This window comes from Enoplosus armatus, chromosome 1 (assembly GCF_043641665.1).
Source record: "Enoplosus armatus isolate fEnoArm2 chromosome 1, fEnoArm2.hap1, whole genome shotgun sequence".
NCBI lineage: Eukaryota > Metazoa > Chordata > Actinopteri > Centrarchiformes > Enoplosidae > Enoplosus > Enoplosus armatus.
In genome coordinates this window covers 27207246-27229462 of record NC_092180.1, presented here as the reverse complement: position 1 = coordinate 27229462, position 22217 = coordinate 27207246, and the positions used below count along the sequence as shown (strand labels likewise).

At 41.8% G+C, this 22217-nt stretch overlaps 1 protein-coding gene across 1 annotated transcript in view; it reads right to left on the bottom strand.

Moving 5' to 3' along the window:
• LOC139283424 (neural-cadherin) overlaps window positions 1–22217 on the bottom strand; it is a 263675-nt gene that overhangs the window by 77509 nt on the left and 163949 nt on the right. Inside the window, exons 25-26 of the mRNA XM_070903433.1 lie at window positions 15648–15877; window positions 8037–8314 (exon numbers count right to left, since the gene is read on the bottom strand). Of these exons, the coding sequence (XP_070759534.1) occupies window positions 8037–8314; window positions 15648–15877 (508 nt within the window). The remainder of the gene's footprint in view (window positions 1–8036; window positions 8315–15647; window positions 15878–22217) is intronic.

Genomic DNA, 22217 nt, shown 5'->3' with positions numbered 1-22217 from the left:
CAAAACTAACGGTATTCCCATCGTCTTAAACTGTAGTTCGTGTTTACTGCTAATAAGCAAATGTTAGCAATGTTACCACGCTAAACAAAAATGTCTTAGCATTTGGCTCAAAGCACCACGGTGCCTATGTACAACCTCACAGAGCCGCTATGCTTGGCTGCAGACTCTTATTCTTGTTCAACTTCTGAATGACTTCAACACAATCTTCTGCTCTAGTCACGACAAAGAAGTACAAATGGAGGGAGGCACCGATTACTCAAGAATTAGGGTTCAATATTGGGTCAGAAGCCTTTACATGGTGGATTTAAGATGACGATGCTTCTTCTGGACAGGACGTGTTCAAGCTGAAATCAGAATCTGTGGCTAGCTGTTTAAATGAATTTACCTTCATTTACACTAGCCTGTGTGTGTGTTTAGTGTTAGTCAGGCTAGCCACTTCATCAATAACCATACAAATAAGACTATGTGACACCAATAAACAGAAGTTGCAGTTCTTTAAAAAGCTAAAAACACTCAACTGTAGCTAATGAGAACATCAAAAAAACATCAAGGCCAACGGTTTTGCCATCTGTGTTGCAGTGTAATTCCACTCTAATTTTGCAACAATCTACAGAAGAAGATTTCAGCTTTATTCTTGAATCAGTTCGAGTGTGAGAATTGACTCTTAATTTCGTCATAACATTCAAATTCTGCATGGAGTTACAGTTGAGACAGTGATAAAAGCTTAGGTCCACACATTGGTGTCTCGTTTAATTGGTTGCAAAGCGCCCTTCACTTCCACCGTTAAAGATCCGAGCCCGAGGATACACAGAGCATCAGACTGAATTACAGAAAGTTAAACAGGGTCATCATGTCTCCTCTACTACTAGACGCACCAAAGAGCTTATTTCGTCATCATGTTTGTTGTTAAAAGGATTTGTTGAAGCGCTCTCACCCCACTTTTGGCCTTGTTTACAGAGTGATTTATGCTAATGAAGACACTCTCCTTCAGTTCACTTGTTTGCCAGGAATTCGAAACGAGAACTGGCAGTATGTGACAGCTAACATGCAAGATTTTTCACCTAGGAGGAGGTTGCGCAAGGTTTGTTTCTATTTATAACCCGAGGAAACACAGAAGCAAACAATAGCTGTATTTTGAGTTGTTCTAAGAATTTCATTTTTCATCTGCAAGCCAGACTCCGTAACAGCAGAAAGGCCTGGCAGTTAAACCTGTCAGGAACTGCGTCCACAGAGGCCTTGTAAACTAAATGGTATGTATCCAAAGGCTGCAAAATCTCAGCATGGTCCCCTGGCAATTTACCTTAAATTGAGGCATCTGCTTTTATATAGGAAAGGACATACTGCAATTTGAACAAGGAACAGATGGATAATGGACACATGGCTTGTGTATTGTGTAATTTGTTGAGAACAAATGGTCAAACGGTCAATCATCAACCGATTGAGGGCTGGATTCAAAATCACACCGTAAATCAAAGTAAAAAATTGCAATCCCAGGCTGATCCAACTGAATTTCATCACGGCAGATCATAATGTCACTCAGTAGTGTGTTTGGCTCCCACGTGCCTGTATTCACTTCCAACAACGTCTGGGCATGCTCCTGATGAGACGGCGGATGGTGTCCAGGGGGATCTCCTCATGCCACCCTCATGGAGTCTATTTCTGACAGTTTGGTCAAAAAACATGCACACCAGCAGCCCGCTTGTAGGGCTCTGGCAGTGCTCCTCCTGTTCCACCTTGCACAAAGGAGCAGATACTGGTCCTGCTGCTGGGTTGATGCCCTTCTATAGCCCTGTCCAGCTCCCGTCTCCTGGTATCTCCTCCATGCTCTTGAGACTGTGCTGGGAGGCAAAGCAAACCTTCTCTCGACGGCCCGTATGGATGTGCCATCCTGGAGGAGATGGACTACCTGTGCAACCTGAATGGGCTGCAGGTACCGCCTCATGCTACCAGTAGTGACAAGGACACTAACAAAACACAAAACTAGAGAAGAATCAGTGAGGAAGGATAAGGAGAGAGCAATTGTCTGTGGCCACCACCTGCAAAACCATTCCCTTTTTGGGTGTTGTCTTGCTGTTGCCTCTCCAGTGCACCTGTTGTCACTTTCATTTGCACCAAAACAGGTGAAAGTGATTTACAATCGCTTATGCTTCCTGACTGGACAGATTGATATCCCTGACGTCTAATTGACTTGGTGTTATACTGTGATGATTAAGTGTTAAGTGTTTTTTTTTTTTTGAGCAGTGTATTGTGGAACAGAAGGTTTGTAAGATTTGTTGACGGATGGAATTTCAAGCAGTCCCCTTCTCTTTTTCCCTTGTTCATCTGTTTCTACATTGATGTGTCACTCCTGTATCAATTACAGTGGCTTCTCTGTCAACATGTCAAAGTTGCAAAGAAAACTCTTGTTCCATTCCCACATCATTTCCTGTCCAGCCCCACTTCCATGACATGATAAAGTCGGCATAATTTTCATTTAGCTGTTTTTCCGGGCATGCGAGTGCCCATATGCAAAATTACACACTGTATAGTTGAGTTTTGACATTGGTATTATAGGAGGAATGCAACAGCCATTCAAGTGTTGAATTGTTGCTGGAAGCAAGGGAGACACATTCAGACTTGGGCATCAGGACATTGGAGCTAATAAGGGTATTTTGTACAGAGGAAATTGTCAGACTGTCTCCAGCTGTCCCGAAGTCGTTTTCTTCCCAAATTATATGAATCCAAGAATGTAAAGGCAGAATATTTAGGAAGTGTGTGGGAAGAGTTTGACAATGCAATAGCAAATCTGGACATCTGCTGTATTAAACCATTGTGGGGGTAAATACCTATTTTACACATTGAGAAATGTAAAAAATGTAGCCTGAAATGAAATAGCTTCAGTAGAAATAGCTGAATATGAGCCTAAAAAGAAAAGTTGAAATGTTTTCAGCATCCATCTCCTTTAAGTGATGAACCCTTGTGTTTTGTGGTTATCCTGTGGCCAGTTCATTTTCCACTTTCACTCCACTCTCCCCACTCTGCTCTCTTAAAAGAGCTCAGACAACTCTCAGCACAGAATGTCTCAGTGCGACCCTGTCTCAACTACAAATAACATTCGTCGAGGTCTTCACGAAAGGTTTTGGGCCTGATCTAAAACAGGCCTGTTGAAAACCTACCCCAACTTGACATGTTTGAATTAAAAGAAAATAACCTGTTCAAAATAGACCAAAGTATAAATAGACCACATCCAAAATGTGGTTGACCGGAACAGACCCAAACCATCAACACTGGCACCAGCATGATGCCCTACCAATTATGGAGCAGTAGCAGTACATGTCCTAACAATCAAGATCACACTTCCCACTCGCCATCTCACCTAAAGTAAATATGGTTTTCTTCTGACGCACCACATGATCAGACCGGATAGTGAGTCCATTTGGACCCAAGACCCTTGTACCGCAATACAACCTGCTCGGGCTGAGTTGGATCCAGAGTCTGATCTTGTCCAACATGTCCAACTCCCTGTCCAACTCTTCTCTCATAGTCCAAATGAGAGAAGAGATAAAAATGTCGAGATTTTCATCTGAATCGCCTTCAGTTATTAACAGGCACTCAGCTTAATGAGCAGGAACCCTCCTTGCCTCATACAGTAGCTGACGCTGCCAACTCTGCCAACACTTCCCAAATTCAAATGTGACATTCCTCCACTAGATGAAGATGTATGTACAGCTGTAACAACGGTTAACAGCTGTTACAGCTGTTCAAGAATTCCCTTCAGCATGAATAAAAATACTAATTGTAACTTCATTTTGAGTCATTCATCTGCAGTTGCAACGCACCCGTCGGAAACAACATACTCTACTGTTAATGAGCAAAATAAGTGTGAAAAGACCTGGGAGTTCAAATTAAGTGCTCAGGGGTTATGGGATTATTAGAACATTTGCTGCCATAGTATTAAATACAGGTTCCCGTTACTGGCACTGTTGTTTGCTTTGATGTGTTCATTTCCTTCACTTTTTTTTATCACCAACACCATTTGAGAGATAGTTTGCCTCTAAACTAAATACGGCATGCACACACCCGCACACAGTTACACAAAAAAACACCACAGGCATTTTTGCCTTCATTTCTCAGACACAGTCTCAATAGCATATGCTTTGAGGTTATGTTCACTCCTTTAATTTCCTTTTAATTCCTCCCTTCACGTCCATCTACTCCCCTGCTCTCCTTCTCATTAAATATCATACCAGTCTTCATTCACCCTGGCTAGACATTAGTGGGAGCTGGAAATGAATTCGTTCTTGAGTTCAGGCTCAAAAACACTGAATGTGATAAGTGCTCATTGACTTTGTTTGATAGTTTTCTGACACATCCCTTTGAGCTTCTTTGCAGTTGGGAGATAAACAGTAACAGCCGAACTCAAACCTGGTTTACTGTGTCACACTTCTTTCCAACATAACCAAACAGCACATCCCACACTGTACAGTTTCTCAAGCCTGGAGGCCAGGTAGTAGACCAGCTAAACTGTAGCACTGGGAATTCTTCATGTCTGGCAGGACCAAAAAGTTGGCATAAATCTAGCGCTACAAGATGCTGACTGATCTTGATGCACCGAGAGAGTGCGTTCAAACCTCAGGATAGGTCCGCTATCTCAATGTGTGCTTTCTTTTTCAATGATATCATGAATTGCTTAGGTGTTCTCTTTATCTGTTATGTCTGCTGCCCCAGCCTGATCCTGCACACAAGCTGTAGGATTAGCTAAGCTAAGTGCAGAGGGTTTACAACCACACCTATATGTATCAGTCATACAACCACATTTCTAATGTCCTGAGATTATTCATTCTTGAATACCTTTCCAATGAGTTCACCATAATCTTGGGTTATTATAATTTTAAGATTCTGAGACAGCAAAGATCCCATGTCTGTCACGGTGGGAAAAATCTTTGTCCCAATGAAACTGGAAATTGTACTGGAAAGTACAGTATGTGTGTCCAGAACTGATGCGTCAACTGGTATGTTCACATAAAGATTTAGATGGCTTTCCTCTTAAGGGAAAAGTGGTGTTAGTCAAACCAAGCGTTTTCATATATCTACATATTTGTGCACCACTATCTAAATCAGCTGCCTAATTTGGAGAGTTTCTGTGCAGCAAAATCGCCTCTGAAATATAAACCATACGAAATGAAAGAGTTTATAAGAGGTTACTGAGTGGCAACAGTGGATTTTGATCATTTATGGAACATCCAAGGGCAATTTTTTGTAAGCCATTATCAAGCTAACATATGGTAATAATTAGGCTGGTTCCACATCAGCTCCACATAATTCTAATATTACAAAAAAACCTGACATGTCAAATGATTGTATATTTAAGGGTTTTCAGAATTATTGATCATCCATCATCAAAAGAGCTAAATTACTAAACAAATGTGCTAATTACCTGACAACATTGACAACAATGCAAATCAAAGCAGACTGCAACTTTCAGCCAGACGGGTTATCTTAGCAGTTTACATGAGATGAGTCAGCCCAATCAACCCAACATCTAGTTTCATACAGAAAAACGTTAGACCATCATAAAAAATATATATACAATCTCAAAGCCATGAGACCTTTTAAGTTGTTCTTCATGTAGGTCAGTTCTGCTACAGTACAGACACCTCACAATAGCAAAACTATGTTTTTTTCAAAACATTCAAAATGTGGCTGAAGGCACAATTGGCTGATTTAGAATTTATTCTAGGTATAGTGAGGAGACCATTACTTGATGATCTAAGGGATCTATATGGTGTATATTCAGTGAGCAAAGCCATGTTAATGTGTTGTTAAAATAGGAGTGATGTGTTCAAATCGTTTAATAAAAAAAGTGAATACTCTGGCTCTGGCAGCATTATGAATAAGATGGAGTTTATTGAGCACCTGCTTTGTCAATCCAGCAAAAACTGCACTACAGTAGTCTAGTCTACTGGATAAACAAGCTCTTCAGAATCTTTACTTATTTAGATATATAGTATTTCTAAGAGGCAGTCGTGGAGATATTAGATATGTGCTTCTGGAAGTTAAGATCAGCATCCAAAATCCACACCCAAGTTTTTGGCATGCTCACAAGGTGAATCTGGTGCCTCAAAGCCTTGGGACTTACTGAAAGATTCTCTGTTTTGTCCTCATTTAGCTGTAAAATAAATTCAGCCATCCAATATTTGATATCAGCAATGCATTGGATAAGGTTATTCACTGGGCTAAGGTAGTTGGCAGAAACAGATACATATAACTATGTGTCATCAGCATAAGAGTGATATGAAATGTTGTATCGCTGAATGACCCAAGTCGGAACATATACAAATTAAACAGCAGTGGGCCAATAATTGACCCTTAAGGGACTCCATATGGAATGTCGACTTCATCTGATCCAAAGTTACCAATAGAAACAGAGAAAGAGTAAGATAAGAAGAAAGCCAGTTAAGAACTCTGCCTATAAGGCCTAAAACATCAATATCTCATCAGTGTATTTCTCTAGTTACTCATGTAAGTGAATCTGAGAATCAAATGTATGGTCACATTTTGTGTATTTTTTCTGTTTGCATATTGTTTGGTCTGATAATGGTTGATTATTCCCCCAAGTGATATGACAAAATAGATTTATATTAAAATAATGAGTTTCCGTTGTAATAGAGTGCTGAGTAATGCTTCAGGAACTGTGATGATACAACGATTTTGGACAGCAGCAATGTACTAATTGTGCTGTTATAGTTGCGCGATGCTAATGAGGTTAATTAAGGGAACATGGTTGAACTTTGGCATTTCAAAATGTCTTCTTTGACTCAATACAGACAATGACAATGCATGGTGATTATTCGACGCGTTATATGTACTGAAATAACTCAAGAGTGCTGACACCCAGCTTGTGGTAGCACTGTTTTTTTCAGAAGTGAGACTTCATACCCTCATAATGAGGCTTCAATTTGAAGGCAGCCTAAAGAGACACTATCCAACACAAATGATCTCAAATTTGAACCTCCATAGCCAGGCGACAACAAAGAACACAGTGAGGGAAACAATGAGAGGAAAGAGGCAGAAACAGAGAGAGAAAGAGAGAGAGAGAGAGAGTGACAACAAAATAAAAAGAACAGTTAAATGTTAAATAAGATCCCTGCATGGCTTCAACTTTAATCTCTAAACACACACACACACACACACACAGAAAGAGAGAGAGAAGGAAACACACATGTATACACAGATAGCCATTCTAGTGTACAATCACGTCCAAAATGACCCTTTGCACTTTTTGTGATTTTTCCATCACCAGCCCATTACTGCTACTGCCCCCCAGCTCCCTCTATCTCACTCTGCTGGCCTCCTAAACCACACATTACATTTTGTGATTCAGTGAGAAATAAATACAAGAATCATCATGTCAGTGATTTTTTTTTTTCTTTTTTTTGAGGAAAAAAAAAAAATGAAGGAATGAAACATTGCATGTCCTATTTCTTTCTGTAAAATACTTATATGAAGGCAAACTCAGACTGATATAGGAACTCTTGGGTGTGAAACAAACTTCATGCATGGTGTGTGTTTGCGCATATCCATGTTTGAAGTGTCAAGATCATTTTTTTCCCCAGTAAAATCACACCACAGCGATACCACCACATTTATATTTAAACAGTTCCAGGATATTGCATCATTGTATTCATTTATTTATATTTTTACTTTTCAGAAATTTCTGCGTTAGTCATATCGAAGTCCAAGCTCTTCTGTAAATGACTAGGGAGACTAAATGGCATTGATATTATAGGTTATTATTTTTCTTGGCATGATAAAGTCAAAGTGAAAGGAGGATTTTCACCCAGAGAAAAATAAACCTAACTGTTTCCATCTGCTCTAATTCTTACAGGCTACCTCAGGGCTTGCAGGTATTTTGTAATCGGAATCAACCATAATGTAACTGGAATAACAGTCACTTTAAGAGTAATGTGTTGCATTACTTGCTGTTAGAAAAAAGTGATGGCTTGCTACTAAACTCTGACCCTCAGGCTCTGTTTTGGGCATCATTTTCAGCTCACCTGTAGCCATGCTGACTGTCCACACACAGACCACCATTGAAGCAGGGGTTTCTGGGATACGCGGTGCAGGGCTGGTGGGACTGCTCTCTACCTGGGCAGGAGCACACAGCTGTGGATTCCACTGTCACAGATACAAGACTCATAGTCCCACAATCCACCACTGTGGGTGTGTCCCGCACATTCAAAGTGTTGGTGCAGCCACCGGCCCCGGCACACTCTGACCCAGGGCACTCGTCTACCCGGATCTGGAACACGCTGACCTGCAGGAATGACTGGAGCTAGACGGAGAAGACAGAGAAGAAGAACACAGATATTGGCATGATACTGGTGAAACATACACAGTACTATAATACTACCTTTTCTTTTCTTTTTTTTTTTAAGTGAACTGTACCTCAGAGGTATCACCCTTTGCAGAGGCACCTACCAGTAGGAGGTGCTAGTGTAGTGACAGCGATTCCCCCACCAGCTTCCCACCCAGAGCAGTACCAACTGCATTCAATCAGTATACAGACAAGTATAAAGACAAGCCAGAAGCACCGTAGCCTGGTAATGAACCCAGGTCTCTGCAGTGGCGGGCAAGTGCGTTCAATTATTTCTTTTAACTATTTAAAATGAAAACTGAAAGTTACCTGACATAACAACAGCATAACAAAACATTACTTGTGATGTACTGAAGTTGCTCACCCTTAACATTGATTCAGAGCATGCCTACCTTTTTGGAACTGGGCATGCCCTTTCTGTACAAGCTGTATCTCCACTGCTTTCAAATAGTGAAGGAGTTGCAGGCATGACACACACTTGTGGCTCGGTTTTGATTTGGATTTTGTATACTTCGAAAACCCCAGCTTTCATTTCATTTTCATCTCCAAAAAAGCAAAAAGTAAGTATATTCTGTAATATCACATGTACATGTTACCCAGGTAGGCTATGTACTTTAGATATAGGTGCAATCTGGATGCAACAGACATATTAACACCAGATGGGATATCTGATATATCCTGATATGTTCAACTGATTCCCAATTCAAAACTGAAGGTTTTTAGTGAAATACATCACAGTGACCATGGTTTATTGAAGCATATTAATAGTTTATCCAATGTCAACCTGGGTACATTTGCAAAAGGAACACCGAGTGTAGAAACTGACAGAAATCCAACATATAACTTAAACATAAGCACTCATTGCCCCAGGATACCATCTTGTTGCTGTAAGCACATGCATAGGTAATAATGTCTGGCTAACATAGTTTATGCAGATCATTAAACACATGCATACACACCAACACACATACAAACAACAGAATGCTGATGCCTAAAGTATAGATTTAATGTGTGAATTTATTACACAGTACAGTAGGCAGTTCACGTCTAAGATATCAAGCTGTTTTTTCTGCACTAGTTCCTGAAAGAGTGGGCTAAATGGTGATGAGGCAGAAAGGAAACTATGACTCTCTAGGTTGAGCAGTGAAAGGGAAAGCAAAGGGAAAATGAAATGGAAATTGAATATGTACGGGAGTATTGTGGTGTACACACACACACACACACACACACACACACACACACACACAAACACTCAATGTGAATGGTGTTGAACCGAAAGAAGGTCACTTCATGCTCAATGTTCTGGACTGATTGGACCTCATTCAGTCTGACTGGATTGTGCTCACTAAACATGCAGTTCACATCTATTCCACTTATTCCCCCAAGCGGTCGAAGCTGCGGTGGCTGCAACTTTGATACAGGTTATGTTTTATGGATCATTGTTATTGCCGATGTCGCACATACGTTGAGCTTTAAACACACATTTGCCAAGATCAGTAGTAAAAAAACGACCTGCTTTCACTTAACCTACACCTGCGCCATTAATGCTCCACTTCACAGACAAATTGCTTCGAGTGCAAATGCTTCTATTTATTGGTTTCCCTTGACTTTAAAGATCCCATATTATGCAAAATGGCTTTTCAACATAAATATATGAATGAAAATATACAGAATTAGTTAAATATGTTCTTTCACAAAATGACAATGTTTAAACAGGTACTAAGAAAAACACATTCGATTCCCTGCATGTGGAAGGTAAAAAAAAAAAAAAAGGGTCCATTTAACATCATTCGGACATTTGCGCCCACACATACAGCTCGTGCGGAATGTCCGGAAAAGTTGAGGGTAGCAGTGCACGTGTGAATACGGCTAATGTAACATATGGATATGGTGGTGGCAGAATGTGATGTCCTTAAGTGGCCCAGCTGGACTTGAAACAAATCTCTGGAGAGACCTAAAAATGGCTGGCCACAGACAGCCCCCATCTAACGTGACAGCGTTTGAGAGAGAAGAGAGAAGAATGGCAGAAAAGCCCCAAATTCAGGTGCGCAAATTCTTGTTGCATCATCCCCTAGATGACTCAAAACTGTAATCGCTGCCAAAGGTGCTTCAGCTAAGTACTGAGTTAAGGGTCTGAATACTTGTGTCACTCTGATATTTCTTTTTGTCCTTTTGAATACATTTGCAAATATTTCTAAAAATCCTGTCACTTTGTCATTATGGGGAATTTAGTGTAGATGGATGAGGGGAAAAAAATGTATTTCAATTATTTTAGCATAAGGAAGCGACATAAGAAAACGTGAAAAAAAACGAAGGGGTCTGAATGCTTTCAGAATGATTGTATCTTTAAACCGTCTTGCCCGTGCTCCCCATGTCACTGGGTGTTACTACATGACAGTTTGTTTTGCTTGATCGATCAACCAAACATGCCGCGAAGGTGGTGTCAAATGCCCCCCCCCTTAGAATGGATTGGTTTGCAGGACAGTGTAGCAAGTGCTAAAACCAGTCCAATCTACAAATAAACTACGGTATAAATATAGTGTGTCTCCAGTCCACTTAGTAACCACAAAGATGTATAGGTGTAAGATAAGTCTGTGTGTGTATGCAACATTAGTATTTGGCCTTTTAGGAGACATTATTCTGTATCATTTCTTACAACAAATTCCATTAAAAGACCAAAACCAACAATTAATTTATCCTGCTAACAAGTATTGTCCATTGAGTCCATTGTTGGCCATAAAAAAAAAAGAAAGTAATAAAAGAGACATGGAATTGACATATATATATTGACATATTCCTCCATTCAAATGAATATAGCCAATATAGCAAGCAGGGAAACGTCATCATTGCTGAATGCACCCGATTCTAAACACACTCAAAAACAACCCCTTGGCCCTCGCCTGAGGGATTGGGGCTGGGTTCTGCAAGGGGCCACAGGTATCTGCAATGGGCCAGTGCCCTCCCAAGGGTGTGGGTGCAGCCCGGGGCACCAAAACAAATGAGGGACTAGTAGACCCAGCCCAGTAGACCCCCTGCCAGTGCCCTAGTACACAGCGCCATGGATGGTGCCCAGAAGTGCCTCAACTTCAGTGTTGTTATAACTGAACCAGACAAATCCGCGAGTTCATGTTTTATTTGCAGGACGGTGTTTCACGTTCCGTACAAATGGTAAGCGCTGGCCTCTAAATCATGTCATGCCAAACGTCTGTGCATTACGTTTAACAAGACGCCATATGAATTGGATGTTGGAACTAGCTACAGAGCCTAGCAGCCTACCGCTACGTCCCACGTATCTTTTGTCCATAATCTCCCAAAATGTTGAGGGAAATGTATAGAGAAATACACTGAGTCTTTCAAAGGCGGGAGCAGTGTGTATGGCAAGCAGCGAAGGACCAGAGGGAACCATTGTCCCATGGACTAGTGTTCCAACGCACTGAGAAGCTTCCAAAATCCTCTCCACTTCCCCCGGGGGCCACATTAATATAATGACAAGATGAACCATGGTATCCGCGCACCATACCAATGATTTTTAAAAAGTCGAAAACCAATGCAGTGTCATTAAAAGTCAAGTGGAGCGTGCTGGATTGAAAACACTGAGGAATAACTTCCATTATTGAGGTAGAGCGGGGAGAAATAAAGAGACACGGGGAATAAAGATTGTTTTTTTTTTTTTTTAAATCTCCTACTTCTGAATTGAGAACATTAATAATAAGCGCTGCTTCATTTTCTGCACCCCTCCCCTCCTCCTTTCCCTTCCTCTTTCTTTACCATCCACCAGCCAACCCCCCCCCCCCCTCCCTATCTCTCCAGCTCTCGTTCATCCTCTCCATCGCCACGCTTCACATCTCATTCTGATCAACGTCTTCTCCGGAGAACCTGGCTGAATTCAGATGAATCGCTCAGCGCTCTCCTCGCAAATCACACCTGAAAGCCATCGGCTACCCCTCCGCTTACACATCTCTCTCTCTCCCCCCCTCGCTGCTGCTCCTCTCCGCGGCCACGCTTCTCTCATCCTGAAACCACATTCATACACTTTCACGCCCTTTCTCCACACGACTAATCTTCCGCCTCTTTTCTTCTCGGACAATAGTCACATGAAACAAAAGAGAGGCTGCCCGGGAGAGAAGCTAAGAGAGAGGCAAAGAGTTTGAGCGCGGTGATTGAACCTGAACTGACCACCGTGGCCATGACTGGACTCTGGACTTGCACTGTTTCTCTCTTCACAGACACACACATGAAATACAGACCGGTTCATCATTCTGAGGACAAAGGGTCAGCTCTCTCTCTCTCTCTCTCTCTCTTTCGCGCCCTGCTGGTGAAATGGTTAGAATTCCATCCATTCTATACTTCACGCTCACTCTCTCTCTGTCACTCTCACACACACACACACACACACACACACACACACACACAGGTCTTCTACTTCCATTCAGACTTCTGAAACGTGAAATGAGGTCTGACTGAAGCCAGCGGCCAGGGAGCGTCAGTGTGATGAAGTGAAACATTTGTGTTTCACTAGCTGTCTTCTATGTAATGATATGATTTTTTTTTTTTTTTATGTTTTGAATTGTGCTTAGCCTGCCCTCTCTAGTGGGCGAAATCTAATTGATGAAGACAATTCACGACAAAACATAGGAAGATCTATGTAATGATGCACACCCCACCCATTCAACAGACCACAGTTCTCAGTTCGATTTCCTTTTTCTTTCTTTTTTTTTTTTTTTATCTTCTTGAAACTGCAACAGCCAAAGTATTACAGAAATAATCCACACTGTGCATTTCTGTTAGAGTCAAATTGGGTTGGATTGGTTGGATTTAAAACGATGTTCCACTCTCATGGACTATGAATAAAGGAGATTTTTTTTTTCCCGCCGGGGTTGGCTGAGAAAAAACTGTCCTGGACAATGGTCTAAATCAGGCCTCACCCCCCCCCCCCCGTGCTGAATAACAGAAATGCTTTGTGTGCTTATTCTAGGTGGAGGATGATCTGTCGAGACCAGTATTTATCACTGACACTAAAAGGAAGCAAAGAAACCACAGGTGGCTCATTCAGACAAACTATACAGGCCGTGTCTTCAGCAATATGAGTTGGTTTTTCGGGAAAAAGGGGGAGGAGATTTGGCACATGATATCAGCCATCAAGTGAGGAATATATCCAACAGAAACTCTTTGGTACCATGTAAGGCTTAAGGTCTTTAGACAAGGTAGCATTGCTTCAGCTAAATACAGTGGTATACAATACCATTCAATGGGATTCTGTCTCTTTTCATAAACCACCGTTTCAGTGTTCAGGAGCGTCTCAAAAAGAAGACCGTCTTAATTCCAGGATGGAGACATCTGCCTGATCTAACCTGAAAGAGTACATTTAGATATGTGTGTGCACATCTAATGTATTCAAATGAACTAAATAATTTCAAATGTCTTTTTTATTCTCATATAAAGTTTGGTTTGATTCAAGTTATCACCGTAGGTCTTCATCATCCACCCAATCCCCTGGCTCTGAATATTACTGTAAAAGATAATGATCATGTTATGGAATTCCAGTTAATGGGGTTGTCACTTTTTATCATTTGTACATAGGCAGAAAAAACTCTAATGATTTGTCCAAATAAAAAATTCCATTGCCTTGCCATGTCTATAGCATGCCCTATTGCCCTGTTAGCAATTGCTGTTCTCTCTGTTAACACCAAAAAAGAAAGCCAGTAAGCTAGTGAGTTCTCATTCTCTCAAACCTGATTTTTTTATTTTGAAGACAACCATATGAGCTAATCAGTTCAGTGATACAATCCTTCACATTGCTTAATGCGGAGTTGCGGTCTCAACTTGTATGTTGCTTTGGTTAAAAGCATCATCTAAATGTAATGTAATATACACACACATACATATATACCTGTGCAACATCTGTGTTTAATGCCCTTGTTGCAGAGGTCCAAGGGACAACACACAGCAATGAGAAGGCCAATCATACTAGAGTTGTTTTAAATGGGGGAAAAAAAAAAAATCAGTTAAAATGTGCTTTTCCAGAGAAATAACTCAAGGTGGGAAACAACAGAAAGTACTACTGTTCACAGTATTTACGGATGTCAGCAGTATGTTGTTCTGAAATGAGTTTCTTGTACAGAGTCCAAGGTATTTGACACGCTGCTCCATCTTACAGTTTCTTTCTTTTCTTTTTCTTTTTTTTTTTAACAATTGCTAACTCACAGTTCTCTTTACTTACATGCAGCTCAGCACTACGCGAACACTTTGTCTGCCAACAGTAACTGTCACTCTTTATATAATGACCATACAAATCACTAACAACAGGTAGCATTGCAATTTGTGTCGCTATTGTCTTTGTAAAAGTATATTTCATTTATTTTATGTATTCATTTAGCATAAACCAAGATTCCATTACGACAAAAAAGAAGGTCACTTCTGTATTGTGATCTAAATTAATCAGAAATGTTCCATTTTTTGCATAGAGTAATTCCAAGTGCACAAAATGAAACTAATTTCATTAATGTAATACAAAACTATACATACTTGTATAGGATAGCTACAGATACAGAAAACGAACAGTGCTAGTCTACCCACAACGCACCTTGTGTCCTCTCTTGCAACACTGGGAAAGAATCTCTTTGCATGTCTGATGCATCCCTGGCAATCTTCTGCAGATGTGTCCGCACATCCATCATTCATTGCGTCCAAGAGGGACATCTGATCATGTGGCTGGTGGTCATGAACTTTCCACCTCCATGAGGAAAACATTTCCTCTGTGGGGAAATGTGACGCCATCCTCTTTTCAAGAGGTCATCAAGGAATGAACAGTTTTATGACTGATGCAGTTGGGTTTGTGCGCTATGTTTATGTTGTGTGTAGAAACATTGACTGTCAGTCCTGCGTCCAGCAAATAGAGACAATATCCCACATTTTGACTGACATATTCGATTTGTTGGAATTTAACACAGGCTTCAGACAAAACATTGCCAGAAGCAAAACTGCTGCCTGCAACCAGCAAGTGTAAAAGCAGAGAGACAGCACAGCCCTGTTGGAACGTTGCCCCTCGCCGATGCAGGATTTCTCTGTGGCTCGACTTATCCACTGCCTTTTGCAGTACACCTACTCACTGGTGCGCAGTTGGTCAGATTATGTTTAATAAATCACTCAAGAGGCTGTGTTGTCAATCAATCGAGTGCTGGAATGGGAACGCTCACAGATCAGCCAACAAAACAATCGGGTTGTCAGGGATTTGTTGTGTCTACCTTAAGTGTCGATGTGGTTAAAAAAAGGCTAAAGAACGACGACCTACCTTTTGTTTGTGGGCGGCCAGATAACCGTGCATTTTCTCAGGCTGGAGGAAGGAGGGGCCACCGTGCACCGCAAAGCGGACATCCAGCATTCGCTCCTTCACGTCCATTAGGCTAAAGATGTTGACATCATCAGGTGGAACAGAGAGCATCTCAGACAGGAAGTCCACCAGCAGCTCGTAGCGGCTCCGCTGCTTCCCTCTCAGTTCTATGAACTCCTTTGCTGTGATGTCTGAGGAACACACACACACACACACATACACACACACATTTGGAATCATAGACTGTATAGAAGAGGCCTCATTATTTCCACCCCTGCTCAAGGATAAATCCAATTATTTTCAAACTGGGGCCCAAGTGCTGAACTAAAAAAAAATAGTCCAGAACACTCAAGACTGGAGCTGTGATGATAGATGATTGAAAATGGCTCACTTTATCTGACAAAATCTTTTGTTAGGAAGGTTATTTTGTGTTTGTATGTCTGCTTTCCTGAGTGTGTGTGTGTGTGTGTGTGTGGGAGTATGTGTGCTTGCAGGTGAAGGTAGTTATTGGGAGTTGGGCTTCAATACCTAAGTGTGCCAGTTAAAGGTAATTACACTCTTGAGAATTTGCCATTCAATTGCTAATCATACTCAGCAGCAGGCTCTTGAGGAAGAAAGAAATTCTGCTTTTGTGTTATTTCTCAACACCAGTTAAGCACCTGTGGTTTGGCATGTCACATCTGACAGTTCTGTCCACGAGAATAAGTACAAAAACAAGATCAGCTTTAGGTTTCATCTACTGACCGTTGGCCTTTGTCGAGATGAACAGGTCTGATGTGTCATGGCTGAGATCAGACAAAAAGACAGAAACAAGCTTGGCCCATATTATAAAAACCTCATTTTGCCTCTCCAGAGACTCTGGCCTGGGTCCATGTTTAGTCTCAATGTTCCGCACAAAATGCGAGCAGTTTACAGGTAAGATTTTCACCTCCCTGACCATTTCCACACACCCCTGATCATTTCAGACTTGTTCGATGGCTGTGACAATCCAGACCTGAGAGTCGACCAGCAGTAGACACAGCAACAGGAAGAAAAAGGGAAAGCCTCCTAAAAGGGCGATGGCAAAGCTCATGGAGTTTATAGGTTTGAAGGAAGACTATATATAGACATATATATATATATGTGTCTATATATATGTGCAATAACGCACAGGAGAGAGGTAGCGCTAAAGTGTGTGGGAATTCATGAGAGGGAAAGAGAGACCGAAAGATGAGCCTGTGTGTTGAAGAGAAAGCCGTGATGCGGAACACCGGCTGGAAAGATAATCTTAATCTTATTAATCTTAGTAATAGCATGTGGCCCATAATGCGTTGGTTGTTTTCTAATCTAGTGGTTTTAATGTGTTTCCAATGGCGCTAGAGGCTTCATCCTCTGAGGATAAATGTAAAAATGTTGACCGAAGTGGTGGCGCCAAAGACCAACCGCCCTCCCCCCCCTCCCTTTTCTAAGTGGAAAGACCCAGGCAGGAACGGAGGGCGTACATACCCATTACATTCTGTTGATAGAATATTGCTGTATGCTTCATGATGAAGAACACGACATCAACATTCTCTAACAGAGAGGGGATCGCACGCTGATGGATAAATAACCACAGACCGATGTGTGTTTTGTTTTGTTTTCCCACTGAAACAAGACAACATCAAAAGAATCCATGTATAATAGATGGTTCCCTCAGATTGCACTGGGCTTTAGTCACACACACACACACACACACACACACACACACACACAGGCACATTTGCACAACACTCCACTGAGTTGCGTCCGATACTCCTCAGCACGTCTGAGAGAACAGAAAGTGAGAAATGGAGGGAGCTTTTCATCCTTTAGTCGGCCTTTTGCGATGATGTGCTTAACTTTGTGTGTTGACAGTCCTGATTGTGTTCTAACTGCGTTCTGCAGGAGTGGTTGATGTTTGACGGGTTGAGTTTGGGCTGTTTGGGTAGCAGAACTGCAGGACTGGACGGGGATAATTAAACATGAATTGTTCCCACACGCATTGGCTTGGAACTGGCCCTGACTCTCTGTCTTGTCACAGTCGAAAATATTTCACAGCGGATTATATTTTTCATCAACCTTCAGGCTCGGGCCGGGTTTGATTATTTTAAGATAATCATATATGTAAATCATTTTCTCTCTTTGTCTGACTGTGCCAATCATTTGCATCCAGGCACGTCATGTATTGCAAGTAGATTAACAAAGTGGAAGACAGACAGGGCGTAGGCAATGTGTAGTATTAGACTAATTAGCTTACGGTTAGCAAAGGAAGACATAAAGCAAAAATATAGCCAACTCTTGGGTCAATTTCTGGTCTCATTTTTTTTTTTTTCCAATCTGAAATTCCCTTTTTTCCCCATTTCATCTGGTTCCTTTCTGAGCTGCTGTGGAGAGATAGTCACATAAATGTGGAATTTTGTGCAAAAAAAAAAAAAAAAAGACTAACTTACAAGGACTGCAGCATCCCCCCTCCCATCTCTTACATGGACAAGAGAATCATATTGCACATGTGGGCACATGAGTCTTGTTTTAAGATGGACTACCAGAAACCGCCCTACGTCACAAAAATGTCTTCATAATCAACATTCCAAACTCAAACTGGTTCTCACAGAATGACAAGAATACACACACACACACACACACACACACGTAAAAAGGGCTGGGCAGGGTGATTAGGTTTGTGGGTGCGTAGAGGGAGACAGAGCCTAGGCATTAAGAGACAAGACAGGGGGCTCAGAACGGGCTCAGCGGATACAGCGTGAGGGATCGAGGCTAATGTCAGCTCCCATCACTCATTCCAGCGGGAGAAACAAGGATACAGGAAGACAGAGAGACAGTCAGGAGGGACGAGGGCTTGGGGGGGGAGAGGGTAGTAACTCCTAACACAGAGTGGCAGCCTTTGCACCTGGCTTTGATCCAACCTCACAATTCACCACCGCTTTCTCCTTCCCAGTGGGTTCATTTGAGTTGGGTGTCGAGGCGAAAAGCGCACAGATGCACTCCCGCCTGTGGGCTTGTGATTTCACACAAATAGGCGCAAAGCTAGGGATAAATACCCTTTCTCATGTAGTAGTGTGCTGTTATGAGTTTGTTGTCAGTTTGTTGTGCGTTAAAGTCTTGACCGAAAGACAGCGTAGCCGTTTTTAAAGGTGCTCTCTAGACCCAGTTGATCAATTTGGGATTTGTTTTTTGTTTTTTTTAAGCTTTGAAGAATTGAACCCAACCTTGAAGCATTTTGGAAAGGAACCAAACATTCAGCAACATGCTTCTGCAGAAGAGAAATAGAAGATGAGCAGATGTTACAGTATTGTCTTTTCACTGACAGACAACTGCTGTCACTTCCCTTAAAATTGTACTGGAGGAATACACTTTGACTTGAGCCGTAACGTGTTGATTATTTAAAGGCAGGGCAAAAAAATATTGATAGCAAATATGTATTTTACAATAAGAAAGACAACACAGGTAGCTAATGAGGCCAAAACACATGCAGTTAGCATCACTGTGTGCGGTACTATACAGATAGCACTCAGCTGAAACATAAATCTGTCCTACCTTGACTGTACTCAAGGTAGATTGTTTTCTCCTAAACCCCCCCCCCCCCGTCAGTGCTTTACTCTGGTTTCTGCTTGTGGAGAACCGACAAATGCTTCGTCTGCGATGCCGTGGTTTTAAGCCACTTTTCTTTCAGGCCCCCACTCCTCAGTGATGAAAGGAACAGCTGGTGGGAACAGTGGGGAAACGCACTTGTTTGCCCTGAATGAGACGAGTAGGGTGACTTTAGTTTAAGCCAATACACCAACAGATCCAGGGGGTTGGAACTGACCGCAAAGGCTGCAGGGAGCTGCTCACCCAACTGACCTATCGGAAGAAAATAATTAACGACAATCTACGCTATCAATGTAACATTATTCAAAAATGCCAAGTATTTGCTAGTTCCTGCTTCTCAAATACAATGATTTGCTTTTTTTTTTTTTTACTCACTGTAAAGTGACAATCTTTGAGCTCTGGACAGTTGGTTAGACAAGTCAAGCTATTTAATTTAAGAGTGTGTAAACTGGGTTATTTCCTGAAACCTTTGAAAGCTCCCCCAGGAGTTTCCGCCAGCTGGGTAGTATTCCTCATGACCAGTAATGTATAACATCGGGGTGGGGTGCCCCTCTGATTGGCAATGAAAATAATCACTGGCTGCAGGCATAATTCAGTGCTCATCCTATGGGTCTGGTTTATTAAACACACAAAGACAATTAAACAGAAAAACAAGGCAATGAGGATTGCATACTTGCTTTTTTATCCTAGACTGACATCCACAGGGGACAAGATATTTTCCCAATTTATGTGTATTGATCCTTGCATTGCACGTACCTTAGAGGGCAGACTGATGTGAGGAGAGAGATAGAGAATTATTCTCAGCACTGCATCTTCTGTGAAAGGACAACCTCTTGGCAGGAGCAGTTTATAAAGTCCTTCTCCCTTCATCATGTAACACGAACCACATGGGCCTGCTGTATGCCGCGTATGTACTGACCATGCGCCTCTGATTGGGCTTTCCCCCCTGAGCTCTGTGCATTTCACTCTCAGCTAGTGTTATGTGGACATTTCAAGGACTTTTTGTTTATCACATTTTTTTTTTACCTTTCCATCGATATAGAGAGAGAGAGAGAGGGAGGGAGGGAGAGTGAGGGAGGGTGGGAGCCTTAATCTCAGCAAGGCAGATTTAACTAGTGCTTTCTTTGAGCGTCCTTATTGCATTCCACATTTGTTCTTGAAATGGGATTTAGAATGTCAAGGAGGGTGTAAGTAATGCTATAAGTAGAATATTTTCATAATCCCCAAGACTGAGAATCAATGAGACTGTTTACTCCAAAGCTCCACATGGAAAAATAAAATCCTGGAAATGGCTTCTGTTACATATCCTCCACACACACACACACACACACACACACACACACACAAACACACACACACACACACCACAGATTTGGTACCTTGCCTACTCCTCAGGGTGATCTCAAAGTCATTAATCCTTGATATTACATTTTGTTTTGGAACCTCAAACTTACATTTTTGGCGAATTTGTTCATTGCTGAACTGCAGGTTGAAAGCGTGAGTGATTTTGTCAGTGGATTCACAGCAGCAGCCGACACCAGTGCACTCTAGCTCTCACTTTAAGTCCCTATTAAAACCAGGGCCGATTAAATAAATACACTCTGCAGCCAACAGCCACTTTGACGACAATGTGGCCATTTAAAAATCGTAGTAATTACAACGAACGAGGAAGTCCGGTGAAGTAGTATAAAGATTGACAAAGTCCACGTAGGCCGGACACTGGGATGGATGGAACAGTCACCCAGGAGACTGTTCGTTCGTTTCCTGCGTGAAACCAAAAGTCATGACAATTTAGCTTTTTATCAATCTCGGAACCCTTGAGATTCGATTTTTATTAGCTCTGATGACAATTTGAATGCCCGGCGCACAGGAGGAGGAAGTCTTGGCCCGGATATCCATCGTCTGGATGTCCGCTGGCTACACCAGAGGCCCGAACATTGGCTGTCACCCCAAGAGGCAAAACCATTGTCAGACGACAGCCGATGGTTTCCCATATTGTAAATTAAATGGACGAAAAATGTCAATCGCAAAAATAAATAACAACATCGAGAGCAGTCAATCTTAAACACACATTTGCTGGTCTACATTTTGTGAATGGATTCATTTCCCTTACCCAAATATTGAAATGTGGGCACCAGCTGTTCTCCACCGTATTGTCTCTGGGTTTGGTGCACATTAATTTACCTCAGTCCTGTTTTCAGAATGAGGAGCAAATCCTTTTATCTACTTATGTGAGCCTTGACTCTCCCTTCCATCCTTTTCTTTCATTCTTTCTCTCCCTCTACTCCCCCCCCCCCCCCCCCCCCCTCTGCTTCTATTTCAATATCTCTGAAATCATAAAAATCCTTCAGCCATGTCCCATTTCTCTAAAGCAAATTTAATTCTGAACAGACAGCCGATGTGCTGTACCTCAGGTAATGATGGATGCTGCTCAACATGTGAGGAGAATGTGCTGGCTGAGCAAAATCGACTAATTATTTTGCCAGCATAAGTAATAGAAACAGGCTTTTCTGTGTGCGCGCCAACGACAGCTGAGATCCCATGAGTCAGGGGAGAGGGATTAATAATGGGTGTAATCTTTTGCTAAGGAAACATCTTTAACTGAGAGTGCGACAGTCCTTTGAAACACTGCAAACAGCTAGAGCAAACAGTAATCAGTGCTCATTAATTTTCTATGACTGGAGAAAAGTCTGTGAATAATGACCACATTCGCCACCGCTCCCTTGTCAGCAGTACTCCGTTCAGCACAGTTTAAGTTTGTAGGCAACATTGAATTTCATCAGCTAATCACAAATTGGTGTCATTGTGGGTCCTACCTTTTGCTGTAATAGCGTGAATGCCACAGGCCAATCCGCTTGGAAGGCCATAATCCAAGGGGTCAAGCACTTGAGTGGAATGTCAAAATAACTCAGAGGAGTGCCACTTGAA